Below are 16,776 nucleotides of genomic sequence, written 5' to 3' on the forward strand. Positions count from 1 at the left end.
CCGGCTTGTTGTAAGCACTTGAACAATAAAGACTTCAGGTTCCTAACGATTCTGCGCTTTTTTTGCCCTATTACATTTGTAGCAGTTTTAGGCAGAGGATGTGAAAATGAAAAACAAAATGTATGGTAAATATTTTTAGGACTGGAGTATTTTCCCTGTATTGGGATTCATGGTTGGAAGGGTGGATCATGCTCTTGTTTCCTCCAATGGTACCATTACCTCTAAGGAGCAGTATATTACTTCTGGGTTGCAAACGTTGCTCTGAGTTGGAGGAAGCTCTGACCTGGAAGGAAGGTCCTATAGACTTACAATCATACATGTTCCATAGAGAAGTAGTTTTGTAAAGTGCTGACCTGTCATTGTGAAACCTCTGGGTGGAGGGAATAAATGAGGGAAGCTGGACAGAATCCTCCAGATCTATTCCTGGTTTTGTGATGGAAAACCCGGTCTACTCTCAGTCTGATGAAGACAGAAAGTTCAGCTCCTTCAACCAGACGGGCAACATGGAGCCGTCTTCTATGGCCACTTTTGAAATTTACGGTAAAAATTGTTTCATAATATCAGGATGGTAATCTTCTTCTAGATCTGTTTTTTTTTTTTTTTCTAATCATGTTGCTGTAAAATGATAGAGATTATCAGTCATCACCTCCCTGATATATAGAGAGTGACAACCTGTAGGATGCATTTTAATGCTCATCAGTGCAGGAACAGATCAAGGGGCGTCTGAGGAATGCTCAATATAATATCAACATTGTAATTATTTTTCATAAATATTTTATATAGTTTCTATTTTTAGAACTAATAATTTTGTATAGTATAATTGATTGTGTCATGTATTGTTAGATATTATATTGTATAAAGAGATAAGAGATACTATATTTTATAAAGAGATAGGAGATATTATATTGTATGAAGAGAAGAGAGATATTACATTGTATAAAGAGATAAGAGATATTATATTGTATAAAAATACATTTTAGCTGTATCTAAAGTTCTACACATCCTGTATAATAATATTTGGAAACCTAAAAGTCAACCACTTTACGGACCAAACCTTTTCTGGCATTTTTGGTTACCAGCCTAAGACCCCAATTACACTAGCGCGACTTGTCAGGCGACTTGGTCGCCTGACAAGTCGTGGTGGGTCGCTCACCATTGAATAGTACAGGACCGGTTCTAATAGGAGTGACACAAGTCGCTCCGACTTAGAAAAAGGGTCCTGTACAACTTTGGAGTGACCTGGAGGCGACTTGCATTGACTTCAATGATATGAAGTCCTTGCAAGTCGCGCCGAGGTCACCCCACCAAGTCGTGTCGCCCCTGTCTGAACAGGGTCTAAATCAGTATTTTTTATTTTATTTACAGTGCTTGCTAATGTTTATAAATAAACGTCAAACAACAAATAAGATGTGCAAGATATTGTGCAAGTAGTATAAAGCAAATAATTTGACCCCAATAATTTATAGAAACTAATCAATATTGTATAAATAAATACATGAATATTGTGACATATAAATCAATATTGTGACATAAATTGCACATAATAATAAGAAATAAAATGTATTAATATTAAAAACATAAGTTCATCATCACGTGAAAATAAAATCAACAAGTGACAATAAATAGTTCCAATTGGGTTTTCTTCAGTGCAAAAAAACTTTCTTTCAGATGAATTAATAAGTGAAGGGGCTCAGTGATAATTTTTCTCCAATTTGTGACTTTTTAAAGTGCAGGTGCAGGTTTCCTTTATCCTGTGGTATGTTAAAAGATGGGTGACTTACCAGATGTAATGGGTCTCATATATCATATGATATTAAGACTTGTAGGCCCTCAGGGCCATGGTAGGTCCCCTTGTATTGCCTCCTGGATAAGCAGATTATGGTTTCCTCCTCACCATTCCACGTATCAGCATACAGTAGATGGATATAAAAGATATAAAGGCTCCAGATAGTGTGATAAAGTTTTAAAAGGCTTTATTTCCCATAAAGTGGGTTTTCCAATAAAATATTTGGTAATTTTAGGGTAAAATAGGTTAAAAATCCCCTTGACCAGGCCCGGACTGGGACATAAAATAGGCCCGGGCATTTTAGGCTGAGCAGCCCATGCTTTTTTTTTTTTTTTAAACAAAATGACCAATGATGAACAACTACCGGTTTCTCTATGTTTTTTAGTTATATTTAGCCTGCACACCCATGCGATCCGATTCTGCAAATCGCACTGTGTTTTGAAAACCGATTGCGGGGTGTCGTTAACCTAACATACACTCCGCAATCTGTTTGCATGGACGGGTTGCTATTTAGATGCTGTCCGCATTTAGTGTGAACCCAGGCTAAGAGATAATGGTAATTTTAGGGTACATTAAAAATATATTACTGAATTTTTGGGTAAAATATAAAAGATGAGTTTGTGTCAAGTAAATAAATACCCAACATGTCAAACCTTAAGACTATGCATGTCCGAAAATAGCAACACATTTCAGTACCCTATATTTTCCATAGGCAAAGCTATTAAAGATCATAGAGGTCATCAGTTCAGAGTTAACCATGAATAATGATCCTATAATTATTGCTCTCATTCCAGTGTGCAGGGTCATATATTACACGTGTAGTAAAATCAAGGTTTTTGTTCACAAGCGCCCCCAAAATGTGTATGTAGTTTCTTATGGTATTGGTGGGATAGGGATGACATCAGTAGCAGTGGTGGTAGTGGGGATAGGGGTGACATCAGTAGCAGTGGTGGTGGGATAGGGATGACATCAGTAGTGGTGGTAGTGAGGATAGGGATGACATCAGTAGCAGTGGTGGTAGTGGGGATAGGGATGACATCAGTAGCAGTGGTGGTAGTGGGGATAGGATGACATCAGTAGTGGTGGTAGGATAGGGATGACATCAGTGGCAGTGGTGGTGGGGATAGGGAGGACATCAGTGGCAGTGGTAGTGGGGATTCGGATGATATCAGTGGCAGTGGTAGTGGGGATTGGGATGACATCAGTGGTAGTGGGGATTGGGATGACATCAGTGGCAGTGGTGGTGGGGGATAGGGGTGACATCAGTGGTGGTGGGGATAGGGGTGACAGCAGTGGCATTGGTGGTGGGGATAGGGGTTACATCAGTGGCAATGGGAATAGGAATGACATCAGTGATAGTGGTTGGGATAGGGATAACATCAGTGGTGGTGGGGGATAGGGGTGACATCAGTGGTGGTGGGGGATAGGGGTGACATCAGTGGCAGTGAGTGGTGGTGGGGATAGGGGTGACATCAGTGGTCGTGGGGATAGGGGTGACAGCAGTGGCATTGGTGGTGGGGATAGGGGTTACATAAGTGGCAGTGGGAATAGGAATGACATCAGTGATAGTGGTTGGGATAGGGATGACATCAGTGGCGGTGTTGAGGATAGGGATGACATCAGTGGCGGTGTTGAGGATAGGGATGACATCAGTGGGAATGATGAGGATAGGGGTGACATCAGTGGGAGTGGTGGTAAGGATAGGAATAACATCAGTGGCAGTGGTGGTGGGGATAAGGATGACATCAGTGGCAGTGGGAGGGGTGGTGGGATCCAGGAGAGGGATGGCGTGGGAGGGATGGTGGGATCCAGGAGAGGGGTGGCAGTGGGAGGGATGGTGGGATCCAGGAGAGGGGTGGTGGTGAGAAGGATGGTGGGATCCAGGAGAGGGGTGGCGGTGAGAGGGATGGTGGGATCCAGGAGAGGGGTGGCGGTGAGAGGGATGGTGGGATCCAGGAGAGGGGTGATGGTGGGAGGGATGGTGGGATCCAGGAGAGGGGTGGCGGTGAGAGGGATGGAGGGATCCAGGAGAGGGGTGGCGGTGGGAGGGATGGTGGGATCCAGGAGAGGGGTGGCGGTGGGAGGGATGGTGTGATCCAGGGGAGGGGTGGCGGTGAGAAGGATGGTGGGATCCAGGAGAGGGGTGGCGGTGGGAGGGATGGTGGGATCCAGGAGAGGGGAGCAGGGGGAGGGATGGTGGGATCCAGGAGAGGGGTGGCGGTGGGAGGGATGGTGGGATCCAGGAGAGGGGTGGCGGTGGGAGGGATGGTGGGATCCAGGAGAGGGGAGCGGGGGGAGGGATGGTGGGATCCAGGAGAGGGGTGGCAGTGAGAGGGATGGTGGGATCCAGGAGAGGGGAGCGGTGGGAGGGATGGTGGGATCCAGGAGAGGGGTGGCGGTGAGAAGGATGGTGGGATCCAGGAGAGGGGTGGCGGTGGGAGGGATGGTGGGATCCAGGAGAGGGGAGTGGGGGGAGGGATGGTGGGATCCAGGAGAGGGGTGGCGGTGGGAGGGATGGTGGGATCCAGGAGAGGGGTGGCGTGGGAGGGATGGTGGGATCCAGGAGAGGGGTGGCGGTGAGAGGGATGGTGGGATCCAGGAGAGGGGAGCGGGGGGAGGGATGGTGGGATCCAGGAGAGGGGTGGCGGTGAGAGGGATGGTGGGATCCTGGAGAGGGGTGGCGGTGGGAGGGATGGTGGGATCCAGGAGAGGGGTGGCGGTGGGAGGGATGGTGGGATCCAGGAGAGGGGTGGCGGTGAGAGGGATGGTGGGATCCAGGTGAGGGGTGGCGGTGGGAGGGATGGTGGGATCCAGGAGAGGGGTGGCGGTGAGAGGGATGGTGGGATCCAGGAGAGGGGAGCGGGGGAAGGGATGGTGGGATCCAGGAGAGGGGAGCGGGGGGAGGGATGGGATGCCCTTTCTTTACCTTGCAGCCGGCCTTAGCTTGGGTGGTGTGTTGTTGTCAGCGGGGGGTGCGGCTGCAGAGCCATGAGACACTGTTCCCGCTTCTTCTCAACCCGACAGGCAGAAGGGGTTCCCTCTAGCTCCACCCCCTTCACAGTGAGACACGGTCACCTGGTTCACCCCTCCATAGCTACGCTGGGTGGCTGCGGAGCCGGCCGCAGTGAGCGGCCAGCCCAAACAGTGCCTTAGGAGTGACGGGGAGTCGGGGACATACCCGGGGCGGGCAGCTAGAAGAATATGCGGTAGCGGCCGCCGGCCGGTAATGCGGCGGCCGGCCCTCGGAGAGGCCAGCGGCAACCGGCATCAGAGCGGAGGGACACTTCATGCGCCCGGAGCAGAGGCCTCGGCCCACCGGGCATATGCCCGGTCTGCCCTATGGCCAGTCCGGCCCTGCCCTTGACAGTATTGTACAACCATGCAGAGTGGCGAGCGGAGGTGAATAAAATGGCAATCGTTCCATTTTTTTTATGTGACACAGTATTTGCGCAGTGGTCTTTCAAATGCAATTTTTGGGAAAAAAAAGCAAAAATACTCTTGAATGAATTTTATTGCAAAAAAAAAAAACCCAAAATATAATTTTTTGGGTGAAATATGAAAGATGATGTCATTCAGAGTAAATAGATATCCAACATGTCATGCTTCAAAATTGCATACGCTTGTGGAATGGCGACAAACTAAAGTACTTAAAAATCTCCATAGACTTCACTTTAAAAATTTTTACAGGTTACCTGTTGAGAGTTACAGAGGAGGAATTTTTGCTCTTGCTGTAACATCCGTGGTGATACCTCACGTGTGTGGTGCAAACACCGCCTATATATGAATTCACTTCTGTGCGTGACCACGGAGGGATGGGGGCGCTTTACATTTTTTTAAAATTTATTTTCTTTTTCTTTTTTTTTTGCCCTTTGCGGATTAATACAGATTATCAGTTATCGCCTTCCAGATATATAGAGAGTGACAACCTGTAAGATGCATTTTAATGCACATCAGTGCAGGAACAGATCAGGGGGTGTCTGAGGAATGCTCAGTATATTATTAACTGTGTAATTATTGTTCAAAAATATTTTATATAATTTTTTTTTAAGAGCTAATCATTTTGTATAGTATAATTTATTGTGGCATGTATTATTAGATTTTATATTGTATAAAGAGATAATAGATATTATTTTATATAAAGAGATAAGAGATATTACATTGTCTAAAGAGATAAAAGATATTTCAGCTGTATCTAAAGTGCTACACATCCTGTATAATAATATTTGTAAACCTAAAAGTTAACCACTTACGGACCAAACTTTTTTTGGCACTCTTTTGTTACATGCCTAAATCAGTATTTTTTGCTAGAAAATTACTTAGAACCCCAAACATTATATATATATATATATTTTTATATTTTTTTTGCAGAGACCCTAGAGAATAAAATGGCAATCATTACACTTTTTTATGTCACACTGTATTTGTGCAGTGGCCTTTTAATGCAGTTTTTTTTTTTTTTTACAAAAATACACTTTAATGAATCTCAATGCAACCCCCCCCCCCCCCCCACAATATAATTTTTTAGGTGAAATATAAAAGATAATGTCATACAGAGTAAATAAATATCTAACATGTCACGCTTTAAAATTGCACACGCTTGTGGAATGGCGACCAACTACAATATTTAAAAATCTCCATAGGCGACATTTTAAAATTTTTTACAGGTTACCGGTTGAGAGTTACAGAGGAGGAATTTTTACACTCGCTGTAACATCCGTGGTGATACCTCCCATGTGTGGTGCAAACACCGCCTATATATGAATTCACTTCTGTGCGTGGCCACGGAGGGATGGGGGCGCTTGACATTTTTTTTAAAATTTCTTTTCTTTTTTGTTTTTTGCCCTTTGCGGATTAATACAGATTATCAGTCATCGCCTTCCAGATATATAGAGAGTGACAACCTGTCATATGCACATCAGTGCAGGAACAGATCAGGGGGCGTCTGAGGAATGCTCAGTATATTATTAACTGTGTAATTATTGTTCAAAAATATTTTATATAATTATTTTTAAGAGCTAATCATTTTGTATAGTATAATTTATTGTGGCATGTATTATTAGATTTTATATTGTATAAAGAGATAAGAGATATTATTTTATATAAAGAGATAAGAGATATTATTTTATATAAAGAGATAAGAGATATTATATTGTATAAAGAGATAATAGATATTATTTTATATAAAGAGATAAGAGATATTATTTTATATAAAGAGATAAGAGATATTACATTGTATAAAGAGATAAGAGATAATACATTGTATAAAGAGATAAAAGATATTATTTTATATAAAGAGATAAGAAATATTACATTGTATAAAGAGATAGGAGATATTATATTGTATAAAGAGATAAGAGATATTACATTGTATAAAGAGATAAAAGATATTATTTTATATAAAGAGATAAGAGATATTACATTGTATAAAGAGATAGGAGATATTATTTTATATAAAGAGATAAGAGATATTACATTGTATAAAGAGATAGGAGATATTATTTTATATAAAGAGATAAGAGATATTATATTGTATAAAGAGATAAGAGATATTATTTTATATAAAGAGATAAGAGATATTATATTGTATAAAGAGATAAGAGATAATACATTGTATAAAGAGATAAAAGATATTATTTTATATAAAGAGATAAGAAATATTACATTGTATAAAGAGATAAGAGATATTATATTGTATAAAGAGATAAGCGATATTATTTTATATAAAGAGATAAGAGAGATTATATTGTATAAAGAGATAAAAGATATTTCAGCTGTATCTAAAGTGCTCCACATTCTGTATAATAATATTATATATATATATATATATATATATATTTTTTTTGCAGAGTTTCTAGAGAATAAAATGAATAAAATGGCAATCATTACACTTTTTTTTCATGTCACACTGTATTTGTGCAGTGACCTTTTAATGCAGTTTTTTTTTTTCTCTAAAAAATACACTTTAATGAATCTCAATGCAAGGGATGACAGGTCCTATATGGAGAGATCTGGGGTCTATAAGACCCCACATCTCCTCTACCTTTAAAAATAAAGTAAATTAAAAATTTGATCTTTTGCTTAAAAAAAAAAAAAAAAAAATTGTTTACCTCCGCCCTCGACCGGTAGTGACGTCATGGCGTCTCTCCAGTCCTCCAAGATCATGGAGGTGATCAGAGACGATCTGGTCTCTCCACAGCTCTCTGCGCTCACTTTTTGCCCTATTAAATTTGTAGCAGTTTTAGGCAGAGGATGTGAAAATTAGAAAATAACAAAATGTATAGTAAATCATTTTAGGACTGGGGTATTTTCCCAGTATTGGAATTCATGGTTGGAAGGGTGGATCATGCTCTTGTTTCCTCCAATGGTTGGTGGCTTTGCCCCTAAGGAGCAGTATATTACTTCTGGGGTACAAATGCAGCTCTGAGTTGGAGGAAGCTCTGACCTGGAAGGAGGGTCCTAAAGACTGATAATCATACATGTTCTATAGAGAAGTAGTTTTGTAAAGTGCTGACCTGTCATTGTGAAACCTCGGGGTGAAGGGTATAAATGAGGGAAGCTGGACAGAGTCCTCCAGATCTCTTCCTGGCTTTGATGTGATGGATAACCCGGTCTATCCTCAGTCTGATGAAGACAGAAAGTTCAGCTCCTTGAAACAGACGGGCAACATGGAGTCGTCTTCTATGGCCACTTTTGAAATTTTTGGTAAAAAATTGTTTCATAATAACAGGATGGTAATCTTCTTCTAGATCTGTGTTTTTTTTTATAATTTTTTTATTTATAATCACGTTGCTGTAAAATGATAGAGATTATCAGTCATCGCCTTCCAGATATATAGAGAGTGACAACATGTAGGATGCATTTTAATGCTCATCAGTGCAGGAACAGATCAGGGGGGCGTCTGAGGAATGCTCAGTATAATATCAACATTGTAATTATTTTCTATAAATATTTACAGTTATAATCATTATTTTTAGTGCTAATCATTTTGTATAGTATAATTTTTTGTGTCATATATTATTAGATAATATATATTGTATAAAGAGATAAGAGATATTATATTCTATAAAGAGATGAGAGTGATTACTTAGAACCTCTAACGTTATATATATATATATTTTAGTCCCTAGAGAATAAAATGGCGGTCGTTCTATTTTTTTTATGTCATGGTATTTGCGCAGCGGTTTTTCAAATGCAATTTTTTTGAAAAAAAAATGTACTTTAATGAATGTTAATGCAAAAAAAATGTTTTTTTGTCAGAAAAATATAAAAAGATGATGTTATGCAGAGTAAATAGATATCTATTATGTCAAGCTTTAAAATGACACACGCTTGTGGAATGGCAACAAACTGCGGTACTTAAAAATCAAATTACAAATTTTTTACAGGCTGCCTGTTCAAGAATTATAGAGGAGGAATTTTTTCACTTGCTGTAACATTTGTGGTGCAAACACCGCTTACATATGCGTTCACTTTTGCATGCAAGCACGGAGGGAGGGGGGCATAAAAAAAAGAAAAAATTCTTATTTAATTTTTTTCTTTTTAATCATGTTGCTGTAAAATGATAGAGATTATCAGTCATCGCCTTCCTGATATATAGAGAGTGACAACCTGTAGGATGCATTTTAATGCTCATCAGTGCAGGAACAGATCAGGGGGCGTCTGAGGAATAATATAAACATTGTAATTATTTTTTAAAAATATTTACAGTTATAATCATTATTTTTAGTGCTAATCATTTTGTATAGTATAATTTATTGTGTCATGTATTATTAGATATTATATTGTATAAAGAGATAAGAGTGATTACTTAGAACCCCAAACGTTATATATATATATTTTTTAGCAGAGTCCCTAGAGAATAAAATGGCGGTCGTTCCATTTTTTTTTTTTTTTTATGTCACACAGTATTTGCGCAGCCGTTTTTCAAATGCAATTTTTTGGAAAAAAAAATACACTTTAATGAATGTTAATGCAGAAAAAACAAGCAAAAAAAACATTTTTTTCAGTAAACTATGAAAGATGATGTCATGCAGAGTAAATAGATATTTATTATGTCAAGCTTTAAAATTACAAACGCTTGTGGAATGGCAACAAACTGCTGTACTTAGAAATTTCCATAGGCGACGCATTACATATTTTTTACAGGTTACCTGTTAAATAATTATAGAGGAGGAATTTTTGCACTTGCTGTAACATTTGTGGTGCAAACTCCTCTTACATGTGCATTCACTTTTGCATGTAAGCACAGAGGGAGGGGCATAAAAAATGTTTTTCTTATTTAATTTCTTTTTTTTTTTTTTTAACACTGTCCCTTTAAAAAAAAAAATGTCATCACTTTTATTCCTATTACATCCCTTCTAATAGAAATAGAGGATGACGGGCCCTCTTTATGGAGAGATCTGGGGTCTATAAGACCCCAAATCTCTTCTCTACCTTAAAAATAAATAAATAAATAAATAAAAAAAATTAATCTTTTGCTCACTACCTAGACTTACATAGTTACATAGTTTGTGAGGTTGAAAAAAGACATCAGTCCATCCAGTTCAACCTATGATGTGTGTGTGTGTTTGTTGTTTACCGTACATTGTATACCCCTGTATGTTGTACATTGTATACCCCTGTATGTTGTACATTGTATACCCCTGTATGTTGTACATTGTATACCCCCTGTATGTTGTACATTGTATACCCCTGTATGTTGTACATTGTATACCCCTGTATGTTGTACATTGTATACCCCTGTATGTTGTACATTGTATACCCCTGTATGTTGTACATTGTATACCCCCTGTATGTTGTACATTGTATACCCCCTGTATGTTGTACATTGTATACCCCTGTATGTTGTACATTGTATACCCCCTGTATGTTGTACATTGTATACCCCTGTATGTTGTACATTGTATACCCCTGTATGTTGTACATTGTATACCCCCTGTATGTTGTACATTGTATACCCCTGTATGTTGTACATTGTATACCCCTGTATGTTGTACATTGTATACCCCTGTATGTTGTACATTGTATGCCCCCTGTATGTTGTACATTGTATACCCCTGTATGTTGTACATTGTATACCCCCTGTATGTTGTACATTGTATACCCCTGTATGTTGTACATTGTATACCCCTGTATGTTGTACATTGTATACCCCTGTATGTTGTACATTGTATACCCCTGTATGTTGTACATTGTATACCCCCTGTATGTTGTACATTGTATACCCCTATATGTTGTGGTCTTTAAGGTGCCCATCTAATAGTTTTTTGAAACTATCGATGCTCCCTTCTGATACCACTGTTTGCGGAAGAGAATTCCACATCCTTACTGCTCTGACAGTGAAGAACCCCCTACGTACTTTAAGGTTAAACCGCCTTTTCACTAGTTTTAGTTAGTGGCCACGTTTCTTATTGTATTCCCTTTCGCTGAATAGTTTCTTCCTTATGCTAGGTTCGCCAGTACAGTATTTGTACATTGATATCATATCCCCCCTCAATCGTCTCTTCTCCAGAGAGAATAAGTTGAGTGCTTGTAGTCTTTCCTCATAGCTGATGTTCTCCATTCCCCTAATTATTTTTGTGGCCCTTCTCTGGACTCTTTCCAGTTCCAGCACATCCTTCCTGAGGACCGGTGCCCAGAACTGGACAGCATACTCCAGATGTGGCCGGACCAGAGTCTTGTAGAGTGGGAGAATAATCTCTTTATTTCTGGAGTAAATCCCCTTTTTTATACATCCCAATATTCTGTTGGCTTTGCTTGCAGCGGCTTGGCATTGCATGCCACTGCCAAGCCTGTTGTCTACCAGTACCCCCAGGTCCTTTTCCATCTTAGATTCACCCAGAGGTTTCCCCCCCCCCCCCAATGAGTAGCTTGCTTTCTGGTTTCTGACACCCAAGTGCATTACTTTACATTTCTCAGCATTAAACCTCATCTGCCATGTAGTTGCCCACGATCAAGAAGGTAAAAAACCTGGTATAGGAGACCAATTCTCATGCTTGCATATACAGCAAGCGAAGAATGTGTAAACAGTACCTAGTGGTCTAGTGTGGACCGGGAACCTTGAGTAACCAAATGTAATGAAGTCAATCAAGAGGATGAGGTGGTGCAGACCATCTCAGAAAGGTTGCAAAACAACGGGCTCAGAAGGTATCACTGTGCAAAACTCAATTTATTGGTGATGATAGCTATAAAAATACATCATAAAAGTCACAGAAACACACATTGATGTGTGTTGCTGTCAAATGTAGCTTGATGACCCTGAAGACCCTGGTGGGTGTCAGGATGGTAAAAGACGGCACTTCACACGCCCCGGCTCCACCCCCTTTCAAACGTCCCAATTGGCCCAGTTTCCAGAAGTGGGGAGTGAACTGTCACCAGAAAGACTTGATGTCACTCCTACCTACTCTGAAAAATGGGTACCAGGCATGCCATAAATGTTGAAATGAGGATATCATGAACAATCAAAAGACATTCCTAGATTCATAAGGCCAACATCCTGACACCTATCATGTAGTTGCCCACCCCATTATTTTGTTCAGGTCCGCTTGTAAGATTTCCACATCCTGCATAGAAGATATTGGCATGCTTAGTTTAGTATCATCTGCAAATACTGAGATTGTACTAGATATCCCCTCCTCTAGATAATTTATGAATAAATTAAACAGGATTGGTCCCAGGACAGAACCTTGGGGGACCCCCCTTTCCACACCCGCCCAATCCGAGTACTCCCCATTAATCACCACCCTTTGCACTCTCCCCTGGAGCCAGTTCTCTATCCAGGTACTCACCTTATGGTCCATACCTATCTTCCTTAGTTTGTACAGTAAGCGTTTGTGGGGAACGGTGTCAAAGGCCTTTGCGAAGTCCAGATACACCACATCCACAGGCTTTCCTTTATCTAGGTGGCAGCTCACTTCATCATAGAAGGTTAATAGATTGGTTTGGCAAGAACGATTTTTCACGAATCCATGCTGATTACTACTAATAATACAGTTTTCATTACTAAAGTCTTGTATGAGGTCCCTTAACATCCCCTCCAAAATCTTGCAGACTACTGATGTTAGGCTGACCGGCCTATAGTTACCCGGGATATATCTCGGCCCCTTTTTAAATATTGGTACCACATTGGCTTTTTTCCAATCAGCTGGCACCATACCCGTCTGTAAACTATCCTTAAAGATCAAGAATAATGGTCTGGCAATCACCTGGCTGAGCTCTTTAAGAACCCTCGGGTGCAAGCCATCCGGTCCCGGTGATTTATTTATGTTAAGTTTCTCTAGTTTAGTTCTAAGTCTATCTTCTGTTAGCCATGGCGGTATTTCCTGAGGTGTGTTGTTTAGTTCGGCCTTACAAGCTGGGTTCGTGTAGCCCCCCGATTCTTTTGTGAAGACTGAAGAGAAGAAATTATTTAACACTTTCGCCTTTTCCCTGTCCTCTGTGGCCATAACTCCCTTATCGTCTTTTATGGGGCCAATGTGTTCTGGCCTCGCTTTCTTACTTTTTATATACTTAAAGAATTTCTTGGGGTTCTTTTTACTCTCTTCCGCTATATGTCTCTCGTGTTCTATTTTAGCCGCCCTGATTTCGTCTTTACATTTCTTATTACACTCTTTGTAATGCTTGAATGCTGCCAATGACCCCTCGGCCTTGTATTTTTTGAAGGCCTTTCCTTTAGCATTAATATGCATTTTTATGTTGGAGTTTAGCCACCCAGGGTTTAGTTTTGCTCTTTTAAATTTATTCCCCTTTGGAATGCACTGGCCAATCCCTTTGTTTAGTATGCTTTTGAAACACTCCCATTTTTCCTCCGGGTTCTTTGTTCCCAGGGTTCTATCCCAATTGATGTTTTCTAGCAGCGAGCGCAGTTTTGGGAAATTGGCTCTTTTGAAATTCAGTGTCCTTATATTACCCTTGTGTTTCCTATTACTGTGATTAATACTGAAACTAATTGGTCACTGTTTCCTAAGTTGTCCGTATTTCTATATCCGTGAGCAGGTCTGTCGTCACTCCAGTCCTCCAAGATCATTGGGGTGATAAGAGACAATCTGGTCTCTCATCACCTCTGTGACCAGCCACTTGAAACAGCGAGCGGCGGGAGGGGGGAGGGACACACCTCCTGCTGCTTCTAAAAGCGATCCAGAGGCTTATCAGTTGCTCAGATCACTTTTTTTTTGAGCAACAGAATGGCCAGCTAAAAAATATAAAAAATGGCTAATCGCTTCATCCACAATCCCACTAAACCACTTCAAAGCCGCAATGTATACACACAATATCTCACAAAAATTAGTACATCCCTCACATATTTGTAAATATTTTATTCTATCTTTTCATGTGACAACACTGAAGAAATGACACTTTGCTACAATGTAAAGTAGTGAGTGTACAGCTTGTATAACAGTGTAAATTTGCTGTCCCCTCAAAATAACTCAACACACAGCTGGTAAACCGCTAAACCGCTGGTAACAAAAGTGAGTACACCTCTAAGTGACAATGTCCAAATTGGGCCCAATTAGCCATTTTCCCTCCTCGGTGTCATGTGACTCGTTAGTGTTACAAGGTCTCAGGTGTGAATGGGGAGCAGGTGTGGTAAATTTGGTGTTATCGCTCTCACTCTCTGGTCACTGGGAGGGGGATTTGTGCTAGTAGGGATGATCGGGGGACATTTATGCTAGGAGTGGAAATTTTCTTGGGGGGGAGGGGCATTTGTGCTAGGATGAAAATTTGTTTTGGGGGGGGGGATTTGTGCTAGGATGGAATTTTTTTCTGGGGGGGGGGGTTTGTGCTAGGATGGAATTTTTTTTGAGGGGGGGGGGGATTGTGCTAGTAGGGATGATTGGGGGACATTTATGCTAGGAGTGGAAATTTTCTTGGGGGGGCATTTGTGCTAGGATGGAATTTTTTTTTTGGGGGGGGGGATTTGTGCTAGGATGGAATTTTTTTCTGGGGGGGGGGGTTGTGCTAGTAGGGATGATTTGGGGGACATTTATGCTAGGAGTGGAAATTTTGGGGGGGGGGGGTTTGTGCTAGGATGTAAACTTTTTCTGGGAGGGGGATTTTTGCTAGTAGTGATGATTGGGGAACATTTATACTAGGAGTGAAAATTTTCTTTGGGGGGGATTTGTGCTGGGATGGAATTTTTTTTTGGGGGGGATTTGTGCTAGGATGGAATTTTTATTTTCTGGGAGGGGGATTTGTGCTAGTAGGGATGATTGGGGGACATTTATGCTAGGAGGGGAAATTTGAGGGGGGTATTTGTGCTAGGATGGAAATATTTTTCTGGGAAGAGGATTTGTGCTGGTAGGCATGGGTGGGGTACATTTATGCTAGAAGTGGATGTTGGGGAGGATTTGTGCAAGGGGGGGGGGAATTTTTTTTTGGGGGGGGCAGGGGGAATTGTGCTGGGAGCATAAGTGGAATAATAGGATTTGAGCTAAGCATGCAGATCAGCACTTAATTTTTTTCTTTTGTTCGTTTCTTGTAGTTGCCCACCAGGTTTGCACAGATCTCAGGAGGGATTTTCTCCCACTCCTCTTTGCAGATCCTCTCCAAGTCATTAAGGTTTGGAGGCTGACGTTTGGTAACTCCAACCTTCAGCTCCCTCCACATATTTTCTATGGGATTAAGGTTTGTAGACTGGTTAGACCACTCCAGGACCTTAATGTGCTTCTTCTTGAGTCACTCCTTTGTTGCCTTGGCTGTGTGTTTTGGGTCATTGTCATGCTGGAAGACCAATCCATGACCCATTGTCAATGCCCTGGCTGAGGGAAGGAGGTTCTCACCCAAGATTTGATGGTACATGGCCCCGTCCATCGTTCCTTAGATGCGGTGAAGTTGTCCCCTTAGTAGAAAAACACCCCCAAAGCATAATGTTTCCACCTCCATGTGTGATGGTGGGGGATGGTGTTCTTGGGGTCATAGGCAGCATTCCTCCTCCTCCAAACACGGCGAGTTGAGTTGATGACAAAGAGCTCAATTTTGGTCTTATCTGACCACAACACTTTCACCCAGTTCTCCTCTGAATCATTCAGATGTTCATTAGCAGACATCAGACGGGCTGTACATGTACTTTGAGCAGGGGGACCTTGTGTGCTCTGCAGGATTTCAGTCCTTCACGGCGTAGTGTGTTACCAATTGTTCTCTTGGTGACGATGGTCCCAGCTGCCTTGAGATCATTGAGAAGATTCTCCTGTGTAGTTCTGGGCTGATTTCTCACCGTTCTCCATGATCATTGAAACTCCACGAGGTGAGATCTTCCATGGAGCCCCAGACTGAGGGAGACTGACAGTTATTTTGTGGTTCTTCCATTTGTGAATAATCGCACCAACTGTTGTCACCTCTCACCAAGCAGCTTGGCGATGGTCTTGTAGCCCATTCCAGCCTTGTGTAGGTCTACAATCTTCTCCCTGACATCCTTGGACAGCTCTTTGGTCTTGGCCATGGTGGAGAGATTGGAATCTGATTGATTGATTGCTTCTGTGGACAGGAGTCTTTTATACAGGTAACAAGCTGAGAATAGGGGCACTCCCTTTAAGAGAATCCTCCTAATCTCAGCTCCTTACCTGTATAGAAGACACCTGGGAGCCAGAAATCTGCTGATTGATAGGGGATCAAATACTTATTTCACTCATTAACCGCTTGCTGACCGCCGCAAGTACATTTACTGCGGCGGTCAGCCCCTCCTGGGCAAAGTGACGTAGGGGTACGTCGCTCGCCCAGGAGCCTGTAGGGGTGAGTGCGCACCGCCGGAGGCGCGCTCCTGCCCCCGCTCGTTCACGGCCATCCCTGCGCGAATGACCGGCGGCTCCGATGTCTGCCGGTCACTCGCGATCTCCCGCTGGAGAGGGAGAAAGGCAGGCGGCTGATGTAAACAAAGCCGCCTGTCATTCTCCCTGGTGTAACTGCAGAGATCATACGATCCTGCTATGTAGGATTGTATGTCTCTGTGGTTACATCAAAAGCCACGCCCCCCCCCCCCCACAGTTAGAAGCACG

General features: G+C 41.8%; 1 protein-coding gene across 1 annotated transcript in view; it reads left to right on the forward strand.

Annotated features, from left to right (window-relative positions):
• The first annotated feature begins 282 nt into the window (after positions 1-282).
• Positions 283-16,776, forward strand: part of LOC309558758 (uncharacterized protein) — a 117,314-nt gene continuing 100,820 nt past the window's right edge. The window contains exon 1 of the mRNA XM_082261806.1: positions 283-540. Coding sequence (XP_082117932.1) covers positions 435-540 — 106 coding nt within the window. The 5' untranslated portion in view covers positions 283-434. The remainder of the gene's footprint in view (positions 541-16,776) is intronic.

Source organism: Pelophylax lessonae, assembly GCF_965119305.1.
Source record: "Pelophylax lessonae genome assembly, chromosome: 6".
Lineage (NCBI taxonomy): Eukaryota > Metazoa > Chordata > Amphibia > Anura > Ranidae > Pelophylax > Pelophylax lessonae.